The sequence below is a fragment of the Parasteatoda tepidariorum genome, chromosome 2 (genome assembly GCF_043381705.1).
Source record: "Parasteatoda tepidariorum isolate YZ-2023 chromosome 2, CAS_Ptep_4.0, whole genome shotgun sequence".
NCBI classification, from domain to species: domain Eukaryota; kingdom Metazoa; phylum Arthropoda; class Arachnida; order Araneae; family Theridiidae; genus Parasteatoda; species Parasteatoda tepidariorum.
The window spans coordinates 101,471,098-101,490,335 of record NC_092205.1 but is presented as its reverse complement, the minus strand read 5'-3'; the positions used below and the strand labels follow the sequence as shown (position 1 = coordinate 101,490,335).

Here is a 19,238-nt window from a genome sequence, read left to right as displayed (position 1 = left end):
TGTCATCTAGAAGATAACTTTCCAAGCCATGTGCAGAAACATGGATTTTAAAATTTAACAAATTTGTGTAAAAACTATTTCTTATAATAAACAATACTATAATATAGTTAAAATAATGATTGCATATTATTATTTATCATATCTATAAAAATTTTAGAAAAAATTTTAGAAATACTTTTCTAAAAAAATACTCTGCTGAATATTAAGCCGATTATTTGACCAACTGAATTCTTGATAGAAGGGCCGAATACTTGTTACAACCCTAATTTAAATGCAATGTTATTGCAACCTGAAAAAATCACAAAGCAATGGAAAACGTGAATTTTTAAACTGCTCACTATTTGTAATTTTAATTTCATTTCTTTTTTTTGCTTAAATAACCTTTTTTGGTAAAAAAAAAAAAAAAATAAGTTAATTTAAGTCGATATAAGGGTTTAAATTAATTTGAAAAACTGAGAATCACNCATTACAAGATAAGTATAGAATTTTATTTTGAACTATAATAGTTTTGTTTTTTGTTTAAACATTATTAATCTTCTTCAATTAAAATATTTAATTAGAGTTAATATTACTTAATATGTACTAAATTTTTTTCTACTTTCATTCTGTGAGCATTGCAGTCTTTTTTATGAGAATTTATTTTTAAAATGAATTTTTGTATTGCGTTATGATAAAAAAAAATGAAATAAATGAATTTTTGTATTGTGTTATGATAATAAAAAAACTTTTGCTTTCTCCAATATTTATTTATTTATTTTAGTTACTAATTTTGATACATCTATTTTTTATAAAATAAAAATGGAAAGTTTTTTTAAAAAAAGTATTAGTTTTTTTCACTTTTGAATGAATTGTAATAATTGAATGTCTTTAATTTACTACAAAAATGTTACTAAGTTTATTGATTAAAAAAAATTTTGAACACTAATGTTTAAATAAATATTACTACATTTGCAGTCAACATGTCTTAATACATGTGCGGCTCTTCATTAGTCAACCTGCTATGCAAGTAGCCCTTCACTCAAAAAAGTTATGCAGCCCTAGGTTACACTAAAAATTACAAGGATTACACAGCATACAAGCAGTAAGGTTTTGGTTTGTCTTTAATTACCCCCACATTTTAACTAAAAAAAAATGCTAAAATATGAGAATTCAAGATCTGCGTTCTCAGTATTATTGAAAAAAAAGCTATAAAAAATTATGGAATTATTTCATTCCATTGAAATTACAAAATTATATTTTTTTTTATGATTTATATTCTCCTTTTAACAGTAATCCTTTAAAATAAAACAGAAAAGGTTAATATATAAAACAGTGTCAGCTTCAGCGTGACACCAACTGAACAAAAATGAAAACATACATTAGATTTACTTAAAAAGCAAAAAAATATATATATATATTAATTAAAAAACAATAATTAAGCGTATATTTTAAGTGAATACCACAACATATCTAATTTATTTCTCTCTATATCTGGACAAATGTTAGGTAGTCTTAAGCAGGTTTGAGTTTGCAGTCAAAAAGTACGCTCATCTTTTTGCATATTTCAATAAGCGTAGTTTTTTACATCGTTGAGGTTAAAATAAATTTCTAAATTAAAAAGAGTGTCATTCTTTCAGAATAAATTTTATCTATCATCACTTTTTTAAAAAAATATATACTGATTTTTGAAAGAAAATTCTTAATGATTTCAATGAAAATACTTTTGACAGTTTCAGAAGAAAACATTTTAACTGAGAGAATTATTTTAAAATAACCTTTACAGAAAAATTTAGCCAGACATTGCAATTTTAAACGGCAACAGATTTCAAAATATAAATATTACTTTCAGAAAAAGCTAAAGATAATAACAATAATAAAAGAATTCACCTTATTTCAGCACACAATGCAGTCAGCAGAAAAAGCATTCTCATGTCGAAGAACTGAAAAAGTAGAGTGCATAATTATGCAACATATATTTTCAAAAAAATTGGGCTCACAAGAAAGGTTTCCACAAAAGCATATCCAAAATTAAACGCAGTTTTCACTCTTTAGTACAAACTCCCCATTACAGGGATCTTTCCATTGTAACAACCAATGCATAAAGTCTGGTTTGATGTACTATAAACGCTAAGTTATTCAATATCAATCCTGAACCCATTCATTTCAATAAAGCAACCAAAATCTAGTGATTTGATTTAATGAAGGTTTGAGAGAAATCATGTAAACCCTTATTTCTTTTGTTATCTCCCAAGAAATGTAAAATAATTTTAATCCCATTCGTATGAAAGAAGAATGGCATGGTTCCCTGAATTCTGATCCTAGGTCTTAAATGGCCATAGTGTATGGCCATTTATAATCTTCTTTTCAAAGGACAATAAATTTATCAACCATACTTTTCTGAGCCATGATCGCTCAGGTGATAGAACGTTCGCCTTCTAATGAGATGAATCTAGTTCGATTCCCAGCAATGGCTGGTCGATAGGAATTCCACATCTGGCATGCACCGACCACAGTGCAAATGTATAATATCCTCAGTGGTAGACGGATCATGGGTTAGAGTCACCTTGCCGTCAGGCTAACCGTGGAAGTTTTTCGAAGATTTCCTCTCCATGTAATGCAAGTAAAGGTTAATTCCAACAAAAACTCCTCCACAAAGGCAAATTTCTCCCCATACTTGATCCAGGAGTTGCCTTGTCTTCAGGGTTGGGTTCAAAATGACAAGACTACGGAGTTGAACTTTAGTTGTCGTAAAGCTAAATAATTTAGTCGTCTGTTTAACGACGGTTATAAATATAAAAATAAAAGTATATATGAATAAAACATACTTATCTTATTTGAAAATTGTGTACACTTTTATTATGGAACATCAGTTCCCTTGTGTGGTTTATTTTTGAGTTAAAACTTGTGCTTTCCACAATTACCTTGACATATGTAATTTATTGAAAATAGCAGTCCTGAACAAGCATATTATTTTTAATGAGTTTATACTTTACATGGATTTGATTTTAACATTATAGGGGAACTGAAATTATCAATAATATGACTGATTTCAATAGAGTCATGCAGTGAATAATGTTTACATAAACAAATTAAAATTATAATATAGTTTACTTCATTAGTTACAAATATCTGTCATCAGGGTGGGTAGCCAGATTTTTAAACAAAAAATAAGCACCTTTTAAGTGCTTTTCAATCTCTCAAAAAATATTTTTAATCACTTTCCAAAAAAAAAAAAAAATCATAAATAGGATCCCCGTGGCAGAATCATGGTGACACGGCGACATTGTCGCAAAGTGTTATTGAGTTCTTGAAGAAAGATTTTTCATTTTGGGAAGTAAAAAATTTTGGTTTTCTTTTCTGCAGAAATTTTCGAAAGCTTCTATCTTCTCTTCAGAATAATTAATATACATATAATATTCAAAATTATATGCCATTCTTGCGCATCGGAGTGAAAAAAAAGGCTTGTAATTTTTCTATTTTCACTTGAGAATAATAAAGTAAAATGTTTGGTTTTCTTTTCTGCAGAAACATTCGTTATATTTTTTTCTTTTTATTCATTCTATTTTTTTCTTTTTATTCATTCTATTTTTTTTATTGCTATTGATTTCCGCATAGCTTTTAAAATACGATATTTTTAATCTGATATTATTTATTGCAACACCTGAATCTTGAAATGAAAACACGCATTTGTAACCCCCTTTTTAGGAGTTCGATTTGGCGTGATTTCGACGTCTATCTTTTTTTTTGTTAGTTACTGCTATGGATTTCACTATTTTTTATTTGTTTTCAAATTCGATGATGACTTACAAAGAAAGAAAAAGAAAATAATTTGTGTGTTTTCTCCTTAAAAAATACGAGAATATAGCTCATAATAATAGAATTAAAAAAATTACATATTCAATTTTAAAAATTACATTATTTTTTCCGAAGTTTTTTTCTTTCTTCTTTTTGAAGTTGACGCTTTTGTAACTTTAAATTAGTAACATATATATTTGTTATTATTAAGAGTATCTTGCAGAAAGATATTAATGCTGGAGAGATTTGTTGCAGAAAGCCACAGGGTTTAGGACCTGTGCAGTAATAAATAAAAAAAAATTCTATCGTTTAAAGTTCTTAATTTATAAACATAAAATCTATAAAATTCAAAAACATTCTCAAAAACTTAATATAATCATGATGATATAACTAGTTTCTGATGAATATTGCAGGAAAAATTGTGGAAATCATGAATTTTTTTTAAAAATTTAGAACGGCAATTGCCACGGCAAAGAAAAAAATCACTTTTCAAAAGATAAAAAATTAAGCCCTTTTTACAAACACCCAAAAAAAAGCAGCTTCAAGGGCTTTTAAAAAATATAAATCAAAAATAAGAATTTTTTAAAAATGCTACATACCTTGTATTTTAAAAAAGCAAAATAAGTGAGAAGATAATTAAAAATAAAACACAAAAATCTGTTTTGATATAAGTAAATGAATAATTATGCAGCTCAATGGGGGGGAATGATAAAATTAATTCAATAAAAATAGTTTTATTCAAAAAAAAAAGAAAGAAAAGACACAAGTTACATATTAACATAAAAATCAACCATTTCATATAAATTTACCAGAAAAAATATCAGATTTAAATGTGCGCATAGCCAAATTTTTCAACAAAAAACAAGCACATTTTCAGCACTTTTCAAGCACTCAAAAAATATTTTAAAGCACTTTGAAAAATATTATAATTAGACAGGGTTGGCAAGTTTTTGATGAACACAAATGATGAAATTAAAAAGAGAAATTAAATTTTCTATCACCAACAGAGAAAAAAAATTGACAACGTTTAGTTGGCCCCCATAATCAGCAAAAATTCGAGAGATTTTTCAATTCTATTACAGAGTGCAGAAAATGAAGTCTGAAACTGAGAATCTCTCAAAAAATGCAGCAGGATTGCACATGAGAGTCAAAAATCCTTATCACTGAATCCAGCTCAGTATACGCATGTGCGGACCAAAAGTATTTCATCAAACATGTAAAACAAATGGTGTTTTCATACACTACAGATTGGCGGTACGCCGAAATAGATTGAGGTTGAATTAATTGTGAAAACGTTGAATAGGAAGGACAATGTCTTTTTGCATAATTTGTGGCGAAAATCAACATGGTAAAAAAAAATATCACATTTCGGAAATGGGAAAATTAAGCACTTTTTAAAAACACTCATGGAAAAAAGCACCTTTAAGGACTTTTAAAAAATGCAAAATTGAAAATAAGCACCTTTAAGAACTTTCTAAAAACGCTACACAGCCTGATAACAATACTTTTAATATGCTTTATGAACTGTGATTTAACACATCAAAACAAAAAGGAATACACATTTCTACAAAGCTATGGGTTATCAAAACTCAAATGTTTTAAATTAAAATTTCTAGACAATTTCCTTTATTAATTATAAATACATAATGTACTCCCATGTATTTAACGTACAGTCCAATACTTAATGTAGTCATTCATGAATTTTACTTAGTGTAAACAAACAAGTACCATTTTCTTTTCTTTCTTTTTTCATAGTATTTATCTATAACTGCTGGTCTCACAATTAAACTGTTCTCCAATAAGTATATTATTTAATAATACAAATCTCTGTACAAATAACAAAATATTAAATTAGGAAGCATTGTTTAGATACAAAATGCCACAATATAAAACTATGAATTACCTTGACATCATGTGGTATTTCTGAATCTTTATAAGTTCTCAAGCGAAGTAAAATACCTTCAATGCAGCCATTATTGCTAAAAACAAAAAATTATTTGTAAGAGACATTAAAAAAAGGAAAATATGAACAGAATGTTGCAACTAAACTATAATTTAATTAACATATATATTAGCTATAAAAAATATAAGAGGTGGAAAAAAATGAAAAACATTTTAAAACTCAAATATTTTTTCTTCAAACTCAAATATTTTTGAGTTTTACATCAAAAACATTTGAGTTTGAAGAAAAAATATTTGAGTTTTAAGATTTAAAACAATTTTCAAATATTTTTTTTAAAAAATTAAATGGTGATTACATGGTCATGTCTTTCTCATGTTTTTAAAACTCAAATATTTTTTCTTCAAACTGAAATATTTTTGATATAAAACTCAAATATTTTTTCCTCAAAATCACATGAAAGACTTTTTGAACTTTAACAAATAAATAAATTATAGATTCATTAGCATTTGTAAAGGGGGTCAAAATGGTATATTTAAACACCCTAGAAATTTTCAACTGTCAATTTTCAAATTTAAAGAATTAAATGTGCAATGTGCACAAATAAAAATATTTTTCAGCAACAAAAAAAATTGGATTTTTAAAGGATTATAACGAACATTTTATCTGTTTGCCTGGCAAGAAAATTAACATTAATTAAAAAAAAAAAAGTAATAGGCAACGCAAGATTATTTTCTTCATTTTATAATATAGCAAAGTTAACTAGCTTTATATACTGTTATCTCCAACACAGAAAACCAACATGGTGTACTCCACACAGAGATTCCAATTTTCCTCCAAAAACTCCGATCAGAACTCATTCAGTTGAACCTCTTTTTTAGCCATAAAGTTTGAGGATAGTGTTTGTACTGTACACAATTAAAAACAAGTAATATAAAAAAAGTTTTTTAAAGTCAATTCCTACAACAGAACATTTTTATTTTACTTACTTTTCATTAAATAATTAAAAAAAATTTCTCTAAATTTAATCTAAAATTAATTAATTAAATTAATGAATTAATATTTGAAAAAACTGTATCAACATTAAGTGTTATCTACTAGTACAAATTTAAAAAAAATGTATTTGTGCTTGAGTACATGAACAAAAAGTATTTTACTAACGATTGAAAATTTGAGCGTGATATCAGACAACTATAAAAGTATGAATTTGGTGATCATGTGTTCTATCATGCAATGTTCTTTATTGAATTTATCTGACACAGCGAATATAAAATAATTAAATGTGTGCAATAAACCCTTTTTTTGTTCAAATAGAGCTATAAGTTAGAAATTATCACTGATGCCATCTCTAAAATATGTTAANAAGCGAACACACCCGGTTTCGGTTTCAAGTGTGCGCGCATGCGCAAGTCATAACGTGGGTACGACATGAAGTCCGCGTGAATGATTACGTAGCAAACTCCCCATTTTTCGTGAAATGCACGGGATCCACCAGATATCACTGAAGGGAAGAAAAAAAATTATTCGGAAAGAAAAGCACTTTTTAAAAACGCCAGCTGAAAAAAGCACCTTTAAAAGCTTTTAAAAACGAAATCCCCAAAAAAGCACCTTTAAGTACTTTTTACAAACGCTACGCACCCTGTATTATCATTTATATTGCAACCATTGAATTATTAAATGTATTAACACCCCATAGTTAAAATAATAAAATAATGTTTAAAAGAAAATATCTTTTTTTCAAAATCATAACATTTTTAAAATAGTTTAGATTTAAATTAATTAAATATTTATTCCTTACCCTAACAATTTTTTTTTTTGAAGGGTTAGAGTATTTTAAGAATTGGTAGCATTATTCAGAAAATATAAAACAATTTTAGGGGAAGAAAAAAATTATGCTGAAAACAAAAAAATTAATTTAATATATTATACAACATGTGAATAGCATTTATATATACGCTTGATCAGTTGAAATTAAAATGAATCAACTTAGTATTAAACAAAGTAAAGTTTACAAGATTATTCGGAGAGTGGAGTAGTCTTTTTGACTCAGTTAAGAAATAAAAAAAATTCTGCGGATGTATGAATTTTTTAAAACTACAGATTAAAAACAACTTTAGTCAAGAATTTTATAAAGTAATATTAAATTAAAACTACAAATATACATAATAAAACTATAATAGACATATAGTAGCAAAATAGATTACCAACACACGTTTTGCACGAAACTACAGTTGTATATTAAATTGCATAAGCACTTCTGAGCCTCCACTATAACTAGAAATAGTTTAAAATACATTTTATGCATAATAAATAAAATTTTATTACAAATCAGATGTTACATTCAAAAGAACTTTAATGAAAAAAAAATTAAATTACATGATATAAATGTACAGTGAAATCTCAATTATACAAATACTTATCCACTAACCCAAGTCAAGTCCGAAATTTTACTTTACATATTTAAGTTTTTTCTCTTTTTTTAAATAATGTGTTATTCTAAATCAGCTACATATTAGGCCTTAAAAATAAAGAACACTCTTGGTACTACAATAACTATACATTGAATTAATTGATCACCCCCTTTAATAACAAATAATCCTTTAGTGTCACTAGATTTCATAACAAGAGTTTATGAGATGGGTTGATAGCTTCATGCCCAACCCCTAACTTCGAAGACCAGGGTGCCTCCCTTCAATCTGCTCAATTTAGGTAAACCAGCTAGGTTCACAAATCATTATTTGTATTTCCTGTTAATTAGAACTACCCACAGTCATTCAAATTAACGTAATTTAAAAAATAAATATTGTAATTTGTTTTAAAAGATTCAAATTACGATTCATATCTCCCCATTTTTAAATTCCAATGTAACAAATCGTATTCATGTTATTAAAAATAACAAACAACATGTTTCCTGATTGCACAATTTCAAAATTAAATCTTGCATTTAAAAGTCGTGGGATTTAACAAATAAACATGTTGATTCATATTCAAACAATTTAAAAATCCACCGTTTTTATCTATCACCTACTTTATCAATATTTTTTTAAAACTAAGGAAGATCATCCAAGAGCGAGTTATTCCACAACAAATAAAAATGAAGAAAACCATGCAGGCACCTTGCAGAAACTACAGGAAAATTTAAAAATCTTTGTCTCTTTTCAACTGAAAAATTGGAGAAAAGTTTTAAAAACTTAGGATAGGAGTGAACAACATTTTTGGGTGAAGGGCCATCTGCAGAGAAGGTAGATTAACGAAGGCCCACAAGCATATTTAGTCATGTTAGCAGCAAATATGATAGTTTTTATAAAAACATTAGTGCTTTAGGCACTAAATATTTATATCAGTAAACTTATATAATATTTGCAGAAAATTAGATACTTTAAATTATTTAAACCTAAAAAAACTTATACATTTTTTTACTTCACAATGATTAATTTATCAAATATATAGATATATATATACAGTAGGGAACCGATTATCCGGAATGATCAGGACCATCGCCATTCCGGATAATTGATTTTTCCGGTTTTCTGAATCGCTACAAGAAGCCGTTTTTTTTAATTACTAAACCCAACTAAAAAAAATCTATTAGGAAATAATCTTAAAAAGAAGAAAAAACGAAGAAGTAATACAGTAATGATTATTTCTAAAATGATGGTACGGTAAACATCTTTCAGAAAAAAAAAATCCAAAAATCTTATGAGGAAAAAAAAATTATTTTTTCAAAATGGCGGGAAAATTTATCGAATTTCGTTCCGGTATTTTGGTTTTCCGATTTCCGGATAACGGGTTCTGTACTGTATATGAATATATACACATGAGGGGGATATAGATTCTAACCAAAAAGAAGCTTACAGAATGCAAGTGTAAAAAATATAAACATTTTATAGATTAATATAAATTTGAATTAAATATTTTAATTAAAGAAAATTTACAATGTTTAAACAAAAACCAAATTAAAAGAATTTCTTATTGTGTTCAGAAGTTCCCGTGAGCCGTACATCAACAGTCGGCGGGCCGCATGTGGCCCACAAGCCATAGATTGTGCACCATTAACAATTTTTTACTTGAAAAAAAATTCTTTATTATTGGGAGACATTTTATGTAAAAGAAATGTGTTGCGGGGAAATATTAAGCTTTCTACATATTTGCCCAATACCTTTAGGATCTGTAACTCTTGTACAGTGACTCAGGATCTCTTCTTCAGCAGCAATTAGTCCGGCTAAATTAACAAGTACTCCTATATATTCTTTGGTAAAAAGTTCTTCAATGTGAGGTTTCTCTCGGCTTATGATACGAAGAGTTTCCAGAAAAACAGCTTGCCCAGATTTGCCTTCATTTAACTGCTTAAACAGCTGACTTACTAATTTCTAAAAAAAAATATTAATATATGTTAAAATTTACTTGAAATATATAAAATAAAGTGTCTTTAAATGTTTCTCACCTTCTTTAGTTCCAGTCCAAGTTCTGAGAAAGTAAAAGATTGAGCATGCTAAAAATAAATTCAAAAGGAAAACAAAACTTAGTGGAAAATATAAATAATATTTAAAAACTCAAGTAGCCCGGTAGCAGGATAGCAGATGTTGTAGAGCAGGGATGGCGAACCAAGGGCACGCGTGCCATTTATGGCACGCCACATAATATTTTGGGTACGCCACCGATCACGAAGTTCACTGTGAAGCAATTTACCAATTAAATTAAAATTCACTAAAACAAACTTAAAAAAATAAAAAATTATTAACAAAAAAAATTACAATTAATGCCAAAAAACAATTAATTACCATAAAAAACAAGCTAANCCTGTTATAGAGCATCTGCAGATGATTTTTCATCTCAGTTCTCTTTTCATAAAAAAAAAATAAATAAATAAAAAATAAATGGGGGGAAATTGCTTTTTAAAACATCTATAAACTTGGCTTCCAATAAAAATTAAAAAACACTGCAAAAGTCAAAAAGTAAGAATTCTTTTTTATTTTATTTTTTAAACCTAATTTAGAAGGGAAACACGCATTTGAGGTGTACGATTTGAGTAATTCTGTTGTCAATTTTTTTTTTTTAGACAACACGAATTTCATGATTTTTAACTACTTTTTTATTTACAAAATAGGAGAATATCACCCACAATATTGGAAGAAAAAAAAATTATAATCGTTTTTTCTTATTAAACACACTGCTTTCGTTATTTAAAATGAGTTATTATTAAAAGCATCTGGCAGAAAGATATTTGTGCTAGACAGTTTTGTTGCAGGTGCCTCGAAAAAATTCTGCCACAGAGCCTAAATATAAACAACAAAAAACATTTTATGTAAAAGGTATAAGGATATTATAATTGCAAATTTTACTACATCCTACTATGTACATATAATAAATTTAATAGATGTTTCTCTATAATGAGTAATCTTTGTCTCTATGTATTGAATGCCACTATCAATGAAGACAGTGCTCCAGATTCACTCCCTGAATTCCACTACCGGGCCAAGTAATAACAAAAAACCAGAATAAACATGGATTATAAATTCATTTTATTCAAATATAAAATTTTAACGAACTATTTAATAGAAATTTTGTACTTTTTGGTTGGCCAGAAGCAAACAAAAACAACTCTTTTATTTTTTAATTTCGTTTTTTAATTTTTTTTAATTTTTGTGTGTTAAAAAAATATAGTAAAAATAAAAAATTTTAAAAGTTGGAGATCTATAATTTTTGGCGACTTTCCACTTGCTCCCAACTAACCAAACAGTACCATAAATTAAAAACGTAAAATAAACTTTTTAAAGAATATTTTTTAAATATTTTTTTTATTTTTTATTCTACTTTAAAAATATATTTTAGAGCGGTCAAAAAAAAGGAAGAAAAAAAACTCTATAAAATTTGTCACAAAACTAGGGATAAGATTTTTGTTTTGGTATCTAGTTCTAAATATTTTGCTAGTTTTGGCAACTTTCTTGCAATTAGCCCACAAAGGAAAAAAAAATATTTAAAAAACACAAAAAAAACTTTAAGGGTATAACTTTTGGGCAAACTTCTACACAATTTACTTTAAAATGTTTTTGCAAATTTAAAATCCCTTTGGGTCCTTAGCAAATTATGGTTAGCACTAACATATATTGATATGAAAATATCTTTAGAAAAAGCATCATGATAGAAATACTAGATTTTAGTTCCACGAAAAATTGTAATTTGAGGATTTCCGGATCATAATTTGTGGCTGAATATTTGTGGCTACATCGCATTGTACTAAAAGTGCGTTCAATAGTGCATGTATTAGCTGGAAGAGTTAGGCCGATTTTGATTGACTCCGCTACAGCTGGATAAAATGGTCATTTAATAAAATTAAATTTCATTTAATAAAATTAAATTTCATTTAATAAAATATAAATAATATTTTATTTTCTACTAGTTATTTAGTTTAACAAAGAGGTATTACACAAACTGACTTCTCACAACTGTAAAACTTCATCAACACAATAAATACCAATGAANTTTTAAATTTCATTTAATAAAATATAAATAATATCATATTTTCTACTAGTTATTTAGTTTAACAAAGAAGTATTACACAAACTGACTTCTCACAACTGTAAAACTTCATTAACACAATAAATACCAATGATAAGCGTGCGCAAACATGTTAGTATACGAAACTACTGTTTGTAGTTATTTGAGTTTCAAAGTCAATAGCCATGCAAACGCCATCAATACAGTTTCTCGTGGCAAAATTTGCAAGCACAAAAAATTTGTACTTTTTTTTAAATATCCTGTTAACAATGAAGAAATATATCTTGAAAAAAAATTAATTGATGAAAGTACATACAATAACAAAACAAAATTTAATAACAGAATATTAAGAAAAAAATTGGGGGGCTAGTTTGTTAGAAAAGTTGCACCCCCTTTTATATTATTCTGCTGGCGCCCTTGTCCCCATCCCAAACATTTAACGAATATAAAGACTAAAATAAATTACAGAGTCTTCTATTCCCATTAAAATACCTAATTTAAAAAAAAAAATTCTTAAAATCAGATCTGATTAATTCCTGGAAAGAGGTCCTAAAATCTGGAAAGAAAATATTCCCTGTACATATTATACACAATATATTAAGAGGCACACAGCGCTCTTGTGTGAACTATATTAGGTTAACTATACTAGTTTTAATAGCTGGAAAAACTTAAAGAAATTAGGAAGAGTCATCCCTAAATATCCCATAGATTACGCTTTGAGTGGTCGCAACTTTTTAAAAGACAAAAATAAGAAATAAAATTTTCTGTATTTTCCCAGTTTGCAGGGAAAATTTAAAATTCCCTGTATTTTTCCTATTATTTAAGGTGATTTTTTAAGTTCCCTGTACTTTCCAGGTCTTCCCTGTTGAGTGAAAACCCTGTCTATGCAAAAATAATCTACAAGTCTCAGTGACTTCTGGGCAGTGGCTGGAAAAGAAACCTTAAAAAAAATCACTGAAGGAGACCAATTCGAAGGGGGGCGTAATTGAACTTGAAGAGTATGAAAATAATCACATTTTCATTATATCACAGTTAGTTTCGTTATATTATAATTTTTGTGTAATATATAATTAAAAGTTTTCACACTTTTTACATTCATACTTGTTTACTTTCTAAAAACAGTGCTAAATTTTAGAAAATAAATTATCGAATTTAGCTTATTGCAAACATCTTTAATGAATTTGATACAACCAACAAATTAGTAACTAAATGACAAGAGGCCATTCAAACCTTCGTGTTAAAATCGGCCAAAATTTCAGAAACTTTATCCGTAGACAGAGATTCAAAATTATTCAAAAGGTTTTCATCCATATCATGAAATACGTGAATTAGTTTCCGACGATAAGTTTCTAATTTATTAAATAAAATTCAGTAAGTAAACTGTTTCGGCATAAAAATACTGAAAACGTTAACGGTCGCTTATTTCTTCATTTACAGTCTCCATAATCATATCTCAAAACGGTAACTGCAAGATATTTCAATTGCATTTCTAAAGAGTTACTCTTACTGCAAACGAAAGTTCAAAAGCACGCGATACGCTTATCATGCGATTCGTGCATGCGTGAGCCTTTACCTCAAAATTTTCAGTGGAAATCTTTTTAATGCAACGAGGATGGTATCTAAAGAAGAAGGAGGAAATAAAAAGATGTCCATTTTTAATATTTTCAGACAAATTGCAACTTGTTTATTTACAAATAGTCAGCAACGATGCACGAACACCACATAGTACAAATTGATACTGCGCGCTAACTTCCCCCTTTACAAGCGAAAGGTAAAAAAGCAAAAAGTTCCATGCTAAAATTAACAGTTGAAAACTTCATAATACTCGTCTGAAAGTAATCTAATCTAAAATTTAAAAAAAAAATTATTTAATGTTCATATATTAATTTATTTTACGTGTGCTAAACAAACGCAGAATATTATGTGATATTCCAGAACCGCTTAGCAATGAAAACAAGTTAGGCAGAAATGGTTCTGTACGTAATATTAGCTATACTTTAAAAAAAAAGTTTTTACCGTTCATATCCTAGAAAGCTTGTAATCTTACGGAAACCTTGTGACTGAATTTTCTTTTTATTGTCTCGTAAATATTTAAGGTGGAAGAAGTGATGAGATTCAGTCGGTATACCGACAGACCGGCACTTTGATTCTTAACATTTCTAAAAATTACGGCGTAATTAAAATAACCAGCCACTATTGATTTAAAACATTAAATTTCGGCAGGAGTTCGATTCCTAGCTAACAGAAATAAGTGTATTTCGATTTTTATCATCTTGGAGTATTCAATAAATTTCAGTAATTTTTCTAGAAATAATTTTTGACTGCATTAAAAGCGAAAAGACAACTAAATTGAGTGGGAATTTTCTTTTAAAAACTCTAAATCATATTCGGAATCGGTTGACGGACGTACGAAGCAAAGGACACAAAAACAATTCCAGTATTTTTCTGAAAAATATTAGAGATTAATAGTCGTTGAACGCAAATCGGGATGTGATTACTGTCGCAAATATCCCAAATAAATGCAACGAAAGTTAACGGTATTCATGCTTCTAGAAAATAAGAAAATAAAATCTTCAAAAAATGCTTTAAAAAACACGAAGAAAAAAAGGCATTTTTAAAAAGGAAGTGAGTAAATTTCAAGCAATTTATCCGCATAACTTTGAACAGTTAAACATTAATCCGATATGCAAAGTTGATCACAAAATTAAGGGAAAATGCAGACTATAGAATTAATATGTTTAATATTTAATACTGATTACGTTTGACGAAACGTTGTCGTCCATTCTTAGACATTTAAGATGAAATTGCGCTTCAAATAAAAAATTTTAAAAAATGGACTGAATATATAAAAATTGGTTTTTATTCAAGAAAAACAGCAACAAAAATTATGGATTTTATTACCAACAAAATAAAACATAAAATATTTGGTAAAATAACTAAGGAGGATTTAAAAATGTGCATTATTTTTGATAAGGTTGCAACAGTTCCAAATTACACCTTTCATTCTTATTGAATTGAGCAAAAACAAGATTCTAAATCAATTTTTAAAACTCTAATGTGGACTTTAAACAGCATAGAATTTGATAACAGTAGATAACGAAATATTATAATTGCATTTTGTTCTGATGGAGCCAATGTAATGTTGGCAAAAAAATCTGGTATTGGTGCTAGAATTTGGAATAGTTTTCCAATCATTATAGTCAAGCATTCCCATAGTTTGGAATTTAAATCATCACTTTTTCCTTGTTTCAGATTATTCAATCAAAGAAATTAAATAAAGTTAATCACTTTAAATTTTTTATTAATACAATATTAGCTATTTTTCATAATCAAACAAATATCAGATTGAATTTGTCAAGACCATATAGCAGCTTTGTAATGAAATTTAGACTCTTAATTTTTAAGTCACAATAACAGTATGCAGATTAAAAATCAACAGCTGCAATTCGACGCGCTGATCAATATCTGTAGTTTTGCTTCAAATCAAATGAAAAATTCTCCGGCATGCAGAAACGCCAAGAAAATAAAAACTTTCTAAAAGATCCTAACTAATGATGGAGACTAACAGTAGCGTGCCAATTTTTTTTTTTTTTCGACTAGAGGGAACGAAAATGATCATACATTTTGGTCGTTTTACTAATTTAAAATCAATTTTACTATTTTAAAATTATTATTAAAAATCGTTCATTTAAAATAGTTATTTCATCACATTTACATGCGTTATAGTTGCATAAATTATTTCCGGTGAGTAAGACGATCATTCGATATATCAAAATAGTTAATAAAAATTATTAATGAATCGGAAACAATTTAAAAAGAAAAATTAAACGTGAGAAATGTTAACTAATGAATTTTATAACTTAATTCCTTTAAAATTTTTAATATTGAGCAATACATTTTATTGATACACTGTGATTATAAATGACATAAAATGGTTTTTGCTCCTCAAAAACAATTTATTTAAGCATAATTTGTGATTTATATTTTGATCTGGGGCATAATTTTCGTTTCAAATTTTTATTCAGGCATAAACTGTAAAAAAGATTATTTATTTATCTATTTATTTATTTAATAACCGTCGTTGAACAGCCGACCCAATATTTGGGTTTACGACTAGTAATGATCAACTCCGTAACCTTGTGATTTTGAACCCAACCCAGAAGACAAGGGAACTCCTGGATCAAGTATTGGGAGAAATTTGCCTTCGTGGAGGACTTTTTTTTTGTTGGAACTAATCTGCATTTGCGTTACATGCATAGGAAGACCACGAGAACCTCCCACTGTTAGCCTGACGGCAAGGGGACTATAACCCATGATCATGATCCGTTTACCACTGAGGATATTTCACGTCAGCACTGTGGTCGGTGCAAGCCTGATGCGGAATTCGCATGGACCAGCCATCGCCGGGATCGAACACCGGTTCACCCTCAGCCATCTCGGCTCAGGGGATAGAACGGGAAAAGGTTTCTCAAAATTGAGAAAAATGTGTCAAAATAGTTCAGAAACTAATATTAGTCGAATTTGAAACAAATCTTGCTTAAAACTGCAACAGCCTAAATTTTTATTTAAGTAAAATGCATAAATCTCAATAATGATGTAGAGGGAGATGTTCGCTGTTCCTTGGTAGGATTCGAACCAAGGAACGCAAGGTTTGTAGTAGGATGTTCTAACAACCATAGTTGTGCATCCGAGCACAGGGTGAGCCATAATTTCAATGGTACAAATAGGTTGCAATTTGAAAAATATGCTCCTAATTTCATGTCAAATAGTCAGGAGATCGTTGATTTTAATTTAATTTTTTTACTTATTTACCTATATAAAACTTTTAAGCAAATGAAATGATGCATCACGGGAAGACGAAAGTTCTCGAGATATAGCGAAATACGCAAAAAGTGAAATTATCACAAAGGGCTTTATAGACCGTTTGTCTGACTAAACTAATCGGACCATTTTTTCTCTTCGGATTGTGATTATCCCCATACGCCAGAGCTTGGCTATGAATTTTTGTTTATATCCCTGAAATAAACAATTATTGCGATTAAAATTTCAGTTGAGCTTTCTCAAAATTGTCTGGAAGCCGCATGGACAAGTGGAACTTAGTCATTTCATTTTAAGAGATCCAATCAGAGCCGGATTATACCTTTCGTAGGCCCTAGGTATAGCCGTTTTTGGGCCCTCCCCTCCTTCCCCACTCCTCCCCCCTTTGTCAGAATCTGAGATTAAACTAAAAGCGCAAAATTTGGTGAAAATTTACTCATCGGATTTAGAGCAAAACTTTGTAGATGAATTTTTACTATTTTCAAATTTGTATGAACATAAATCTGCACAAGAAATGTTGAAGGCTGAAATTAAAGATAAACCTGTGAATGCTTTTCCTAACTTTCACATTGCATTATGAATATATTTCTCGATTCTTGGATCAAATGCTGAAGGAGAAAGATCTTTCTCCAGATTAAAATTGATAAAAAATTATTTGCGTTCAACAATGAATCAAGATCGTTCGGCATCGCTCGCACTTATGTCTATTGATTACGACATTTTGCGTAGTTTGGAATTCGACAGTATAATACAAGATTTCATTGAATCCAAAAATCGCAAAAAAGTAATATATTAGATCATAAGATTCTGCAAAATAATTTATTACCGAAAAATATTATATTTTTATTTGTATCTTCATAATTTTGTGCAAAATACACCTGTTGTTTTTAAAGCTAAATTATTTTTGTCAACAAATTTTTTTCTCCCAAGTTTTTCGTAGGCCCCTGAATTTCGTAGGCCCTAGGCACGTGCCTAGTGTGCCTATAGGTTAATCCGGCCCTGGATCCAATAATTTAATTATTAGAAGAAACATTTACACTAATTGAATTAATTATAAAATCGACATTCATATAAGATGGCTCTTAATTCAAACTTGCCCACGACCTTTATTTCTTTTCCCTCAGTCGAAATTTTATTATAACCGATCAATATTGTTTCTTTTGGTTGTTGATTAATATCGCTTAATAATTTTTTTAATAAATAACTGGTCTTCCGAACAAAGCTTAGAACATTCCAAAAAATACACTAAAATTAATTTTTAATGGTTAATTGGGCTAAATATTAAAATATTGTTATTTTACCCCAACTAAACAAAACAAAATAAATAATAACTAAAGAATTTTTTAAAACTGGATGAGATGAATTTGAAAACAATTATTTTATGAGTTCCATTGATATATTGTCGATTAAAGAAAAAAATATAATTCAAAAGAAACTAATAAGAATCAGTACTATACGGTATATTGAATGGGCCGAAAAATATAACATCAAAAAAAAGGTTTAATATAGAATTAAGACTGTATATCTCTGTCTTTATACAATATGGAGAAGCAATGACTCAATGGTTAAGGCACTGAACTGTCATTGTGAAGAGCTGGGGTTCAATCCAGCTTCAGATCGATGGGTACAACTTATCTGGGAAGTAAAGGCGGCCTGCGCGCAGTGCTGACCACATTGCTACAATCATGGCGTTGGTCTCGAAATTGCATAGCCTTCACCTCTATGACCCCCTGGTTCAATGGAAACAATAAATTCAAAATAAAACGAATAACGTTATTTTAAAAAAGTCATAAATAAAGTATTAGTCAACAAGGTAGGGAAAAGTGGGACTAGTTTGGACACTTTTTTACAAATTTGTCAGAAAAACATATTTAATATAATTTTTAACTCATGAAGATTTTTTTAAGAGCAATTGGAATGAATACATGCATTCTGGTACGCATCTGAAATAACAAAGTTGTTTAGTTTTTCCATAATAAATTTTTTAAATAAAGCTGTTTTTGTCTGCATTAGGCTAGTGTGGGCAAACTTAATAATTTATTCAACAGTCATTCATTACTATTCAGAAAAAATATGCCTAAAGCCAAATAGAAATCAATCATTTACGTTCTATTGGAGTATAAATATTGACATATTAAATTAAAATTCTGATTTGTCATAGAGCATTTCACTATGCTAAAAAGGACATTTTGAAAGCAAATAAATACGCTAAAAAATCAGCACTCAATTTTATTTTATTTGAAAGCAC

At 28.5% G+C, this 19,238-nt stretch overlaps 1 protein-coding gene across 1 annotated transcript in view; it reads right to left on the bottom strand.

Moving 5' to 3' along the window:
* The window catches only part of LOC107455743 (ric8 guanine nucleotide exchange factor A), a 46,986-nt gene extending 33,364 nt beyond the window's left edge, over positions 1-13,622 (bottom strand). Inside the window, exons 1-6 of the mRNA XM_016073424.3 lie at positions 13,403-13,622; positions 10,119-10,166; positions 9,834-10,044; positions 7,879-7,948; positions 5,678-5,753; positions 1,867-1,919 (exon numbers count right to left, since the gene is read on the bottom strand). Of these exons, the coding sequence (XP_015928910.2) occupies positions 1,867-1,919; positions 5,678-5,753; positions 7,879-7,948; positions 9,834-10,044; positions 10,119-10,166; positions 13,403-13,483 (539 nt within the window). The 5' untranslated portion in view covers positions 13,484-13,622. The remainder of the gene's footprint in view (positions 1-1,866; positions 1,920-5,677; positions 5,754-7,878; positions 7,949-9,833; positions 10,045-10,118; positions 10,167-13,402) is intronic.
* Between the last annotated feature and the right edge of the window lie 5,616 nt (positions 13,623-19,238).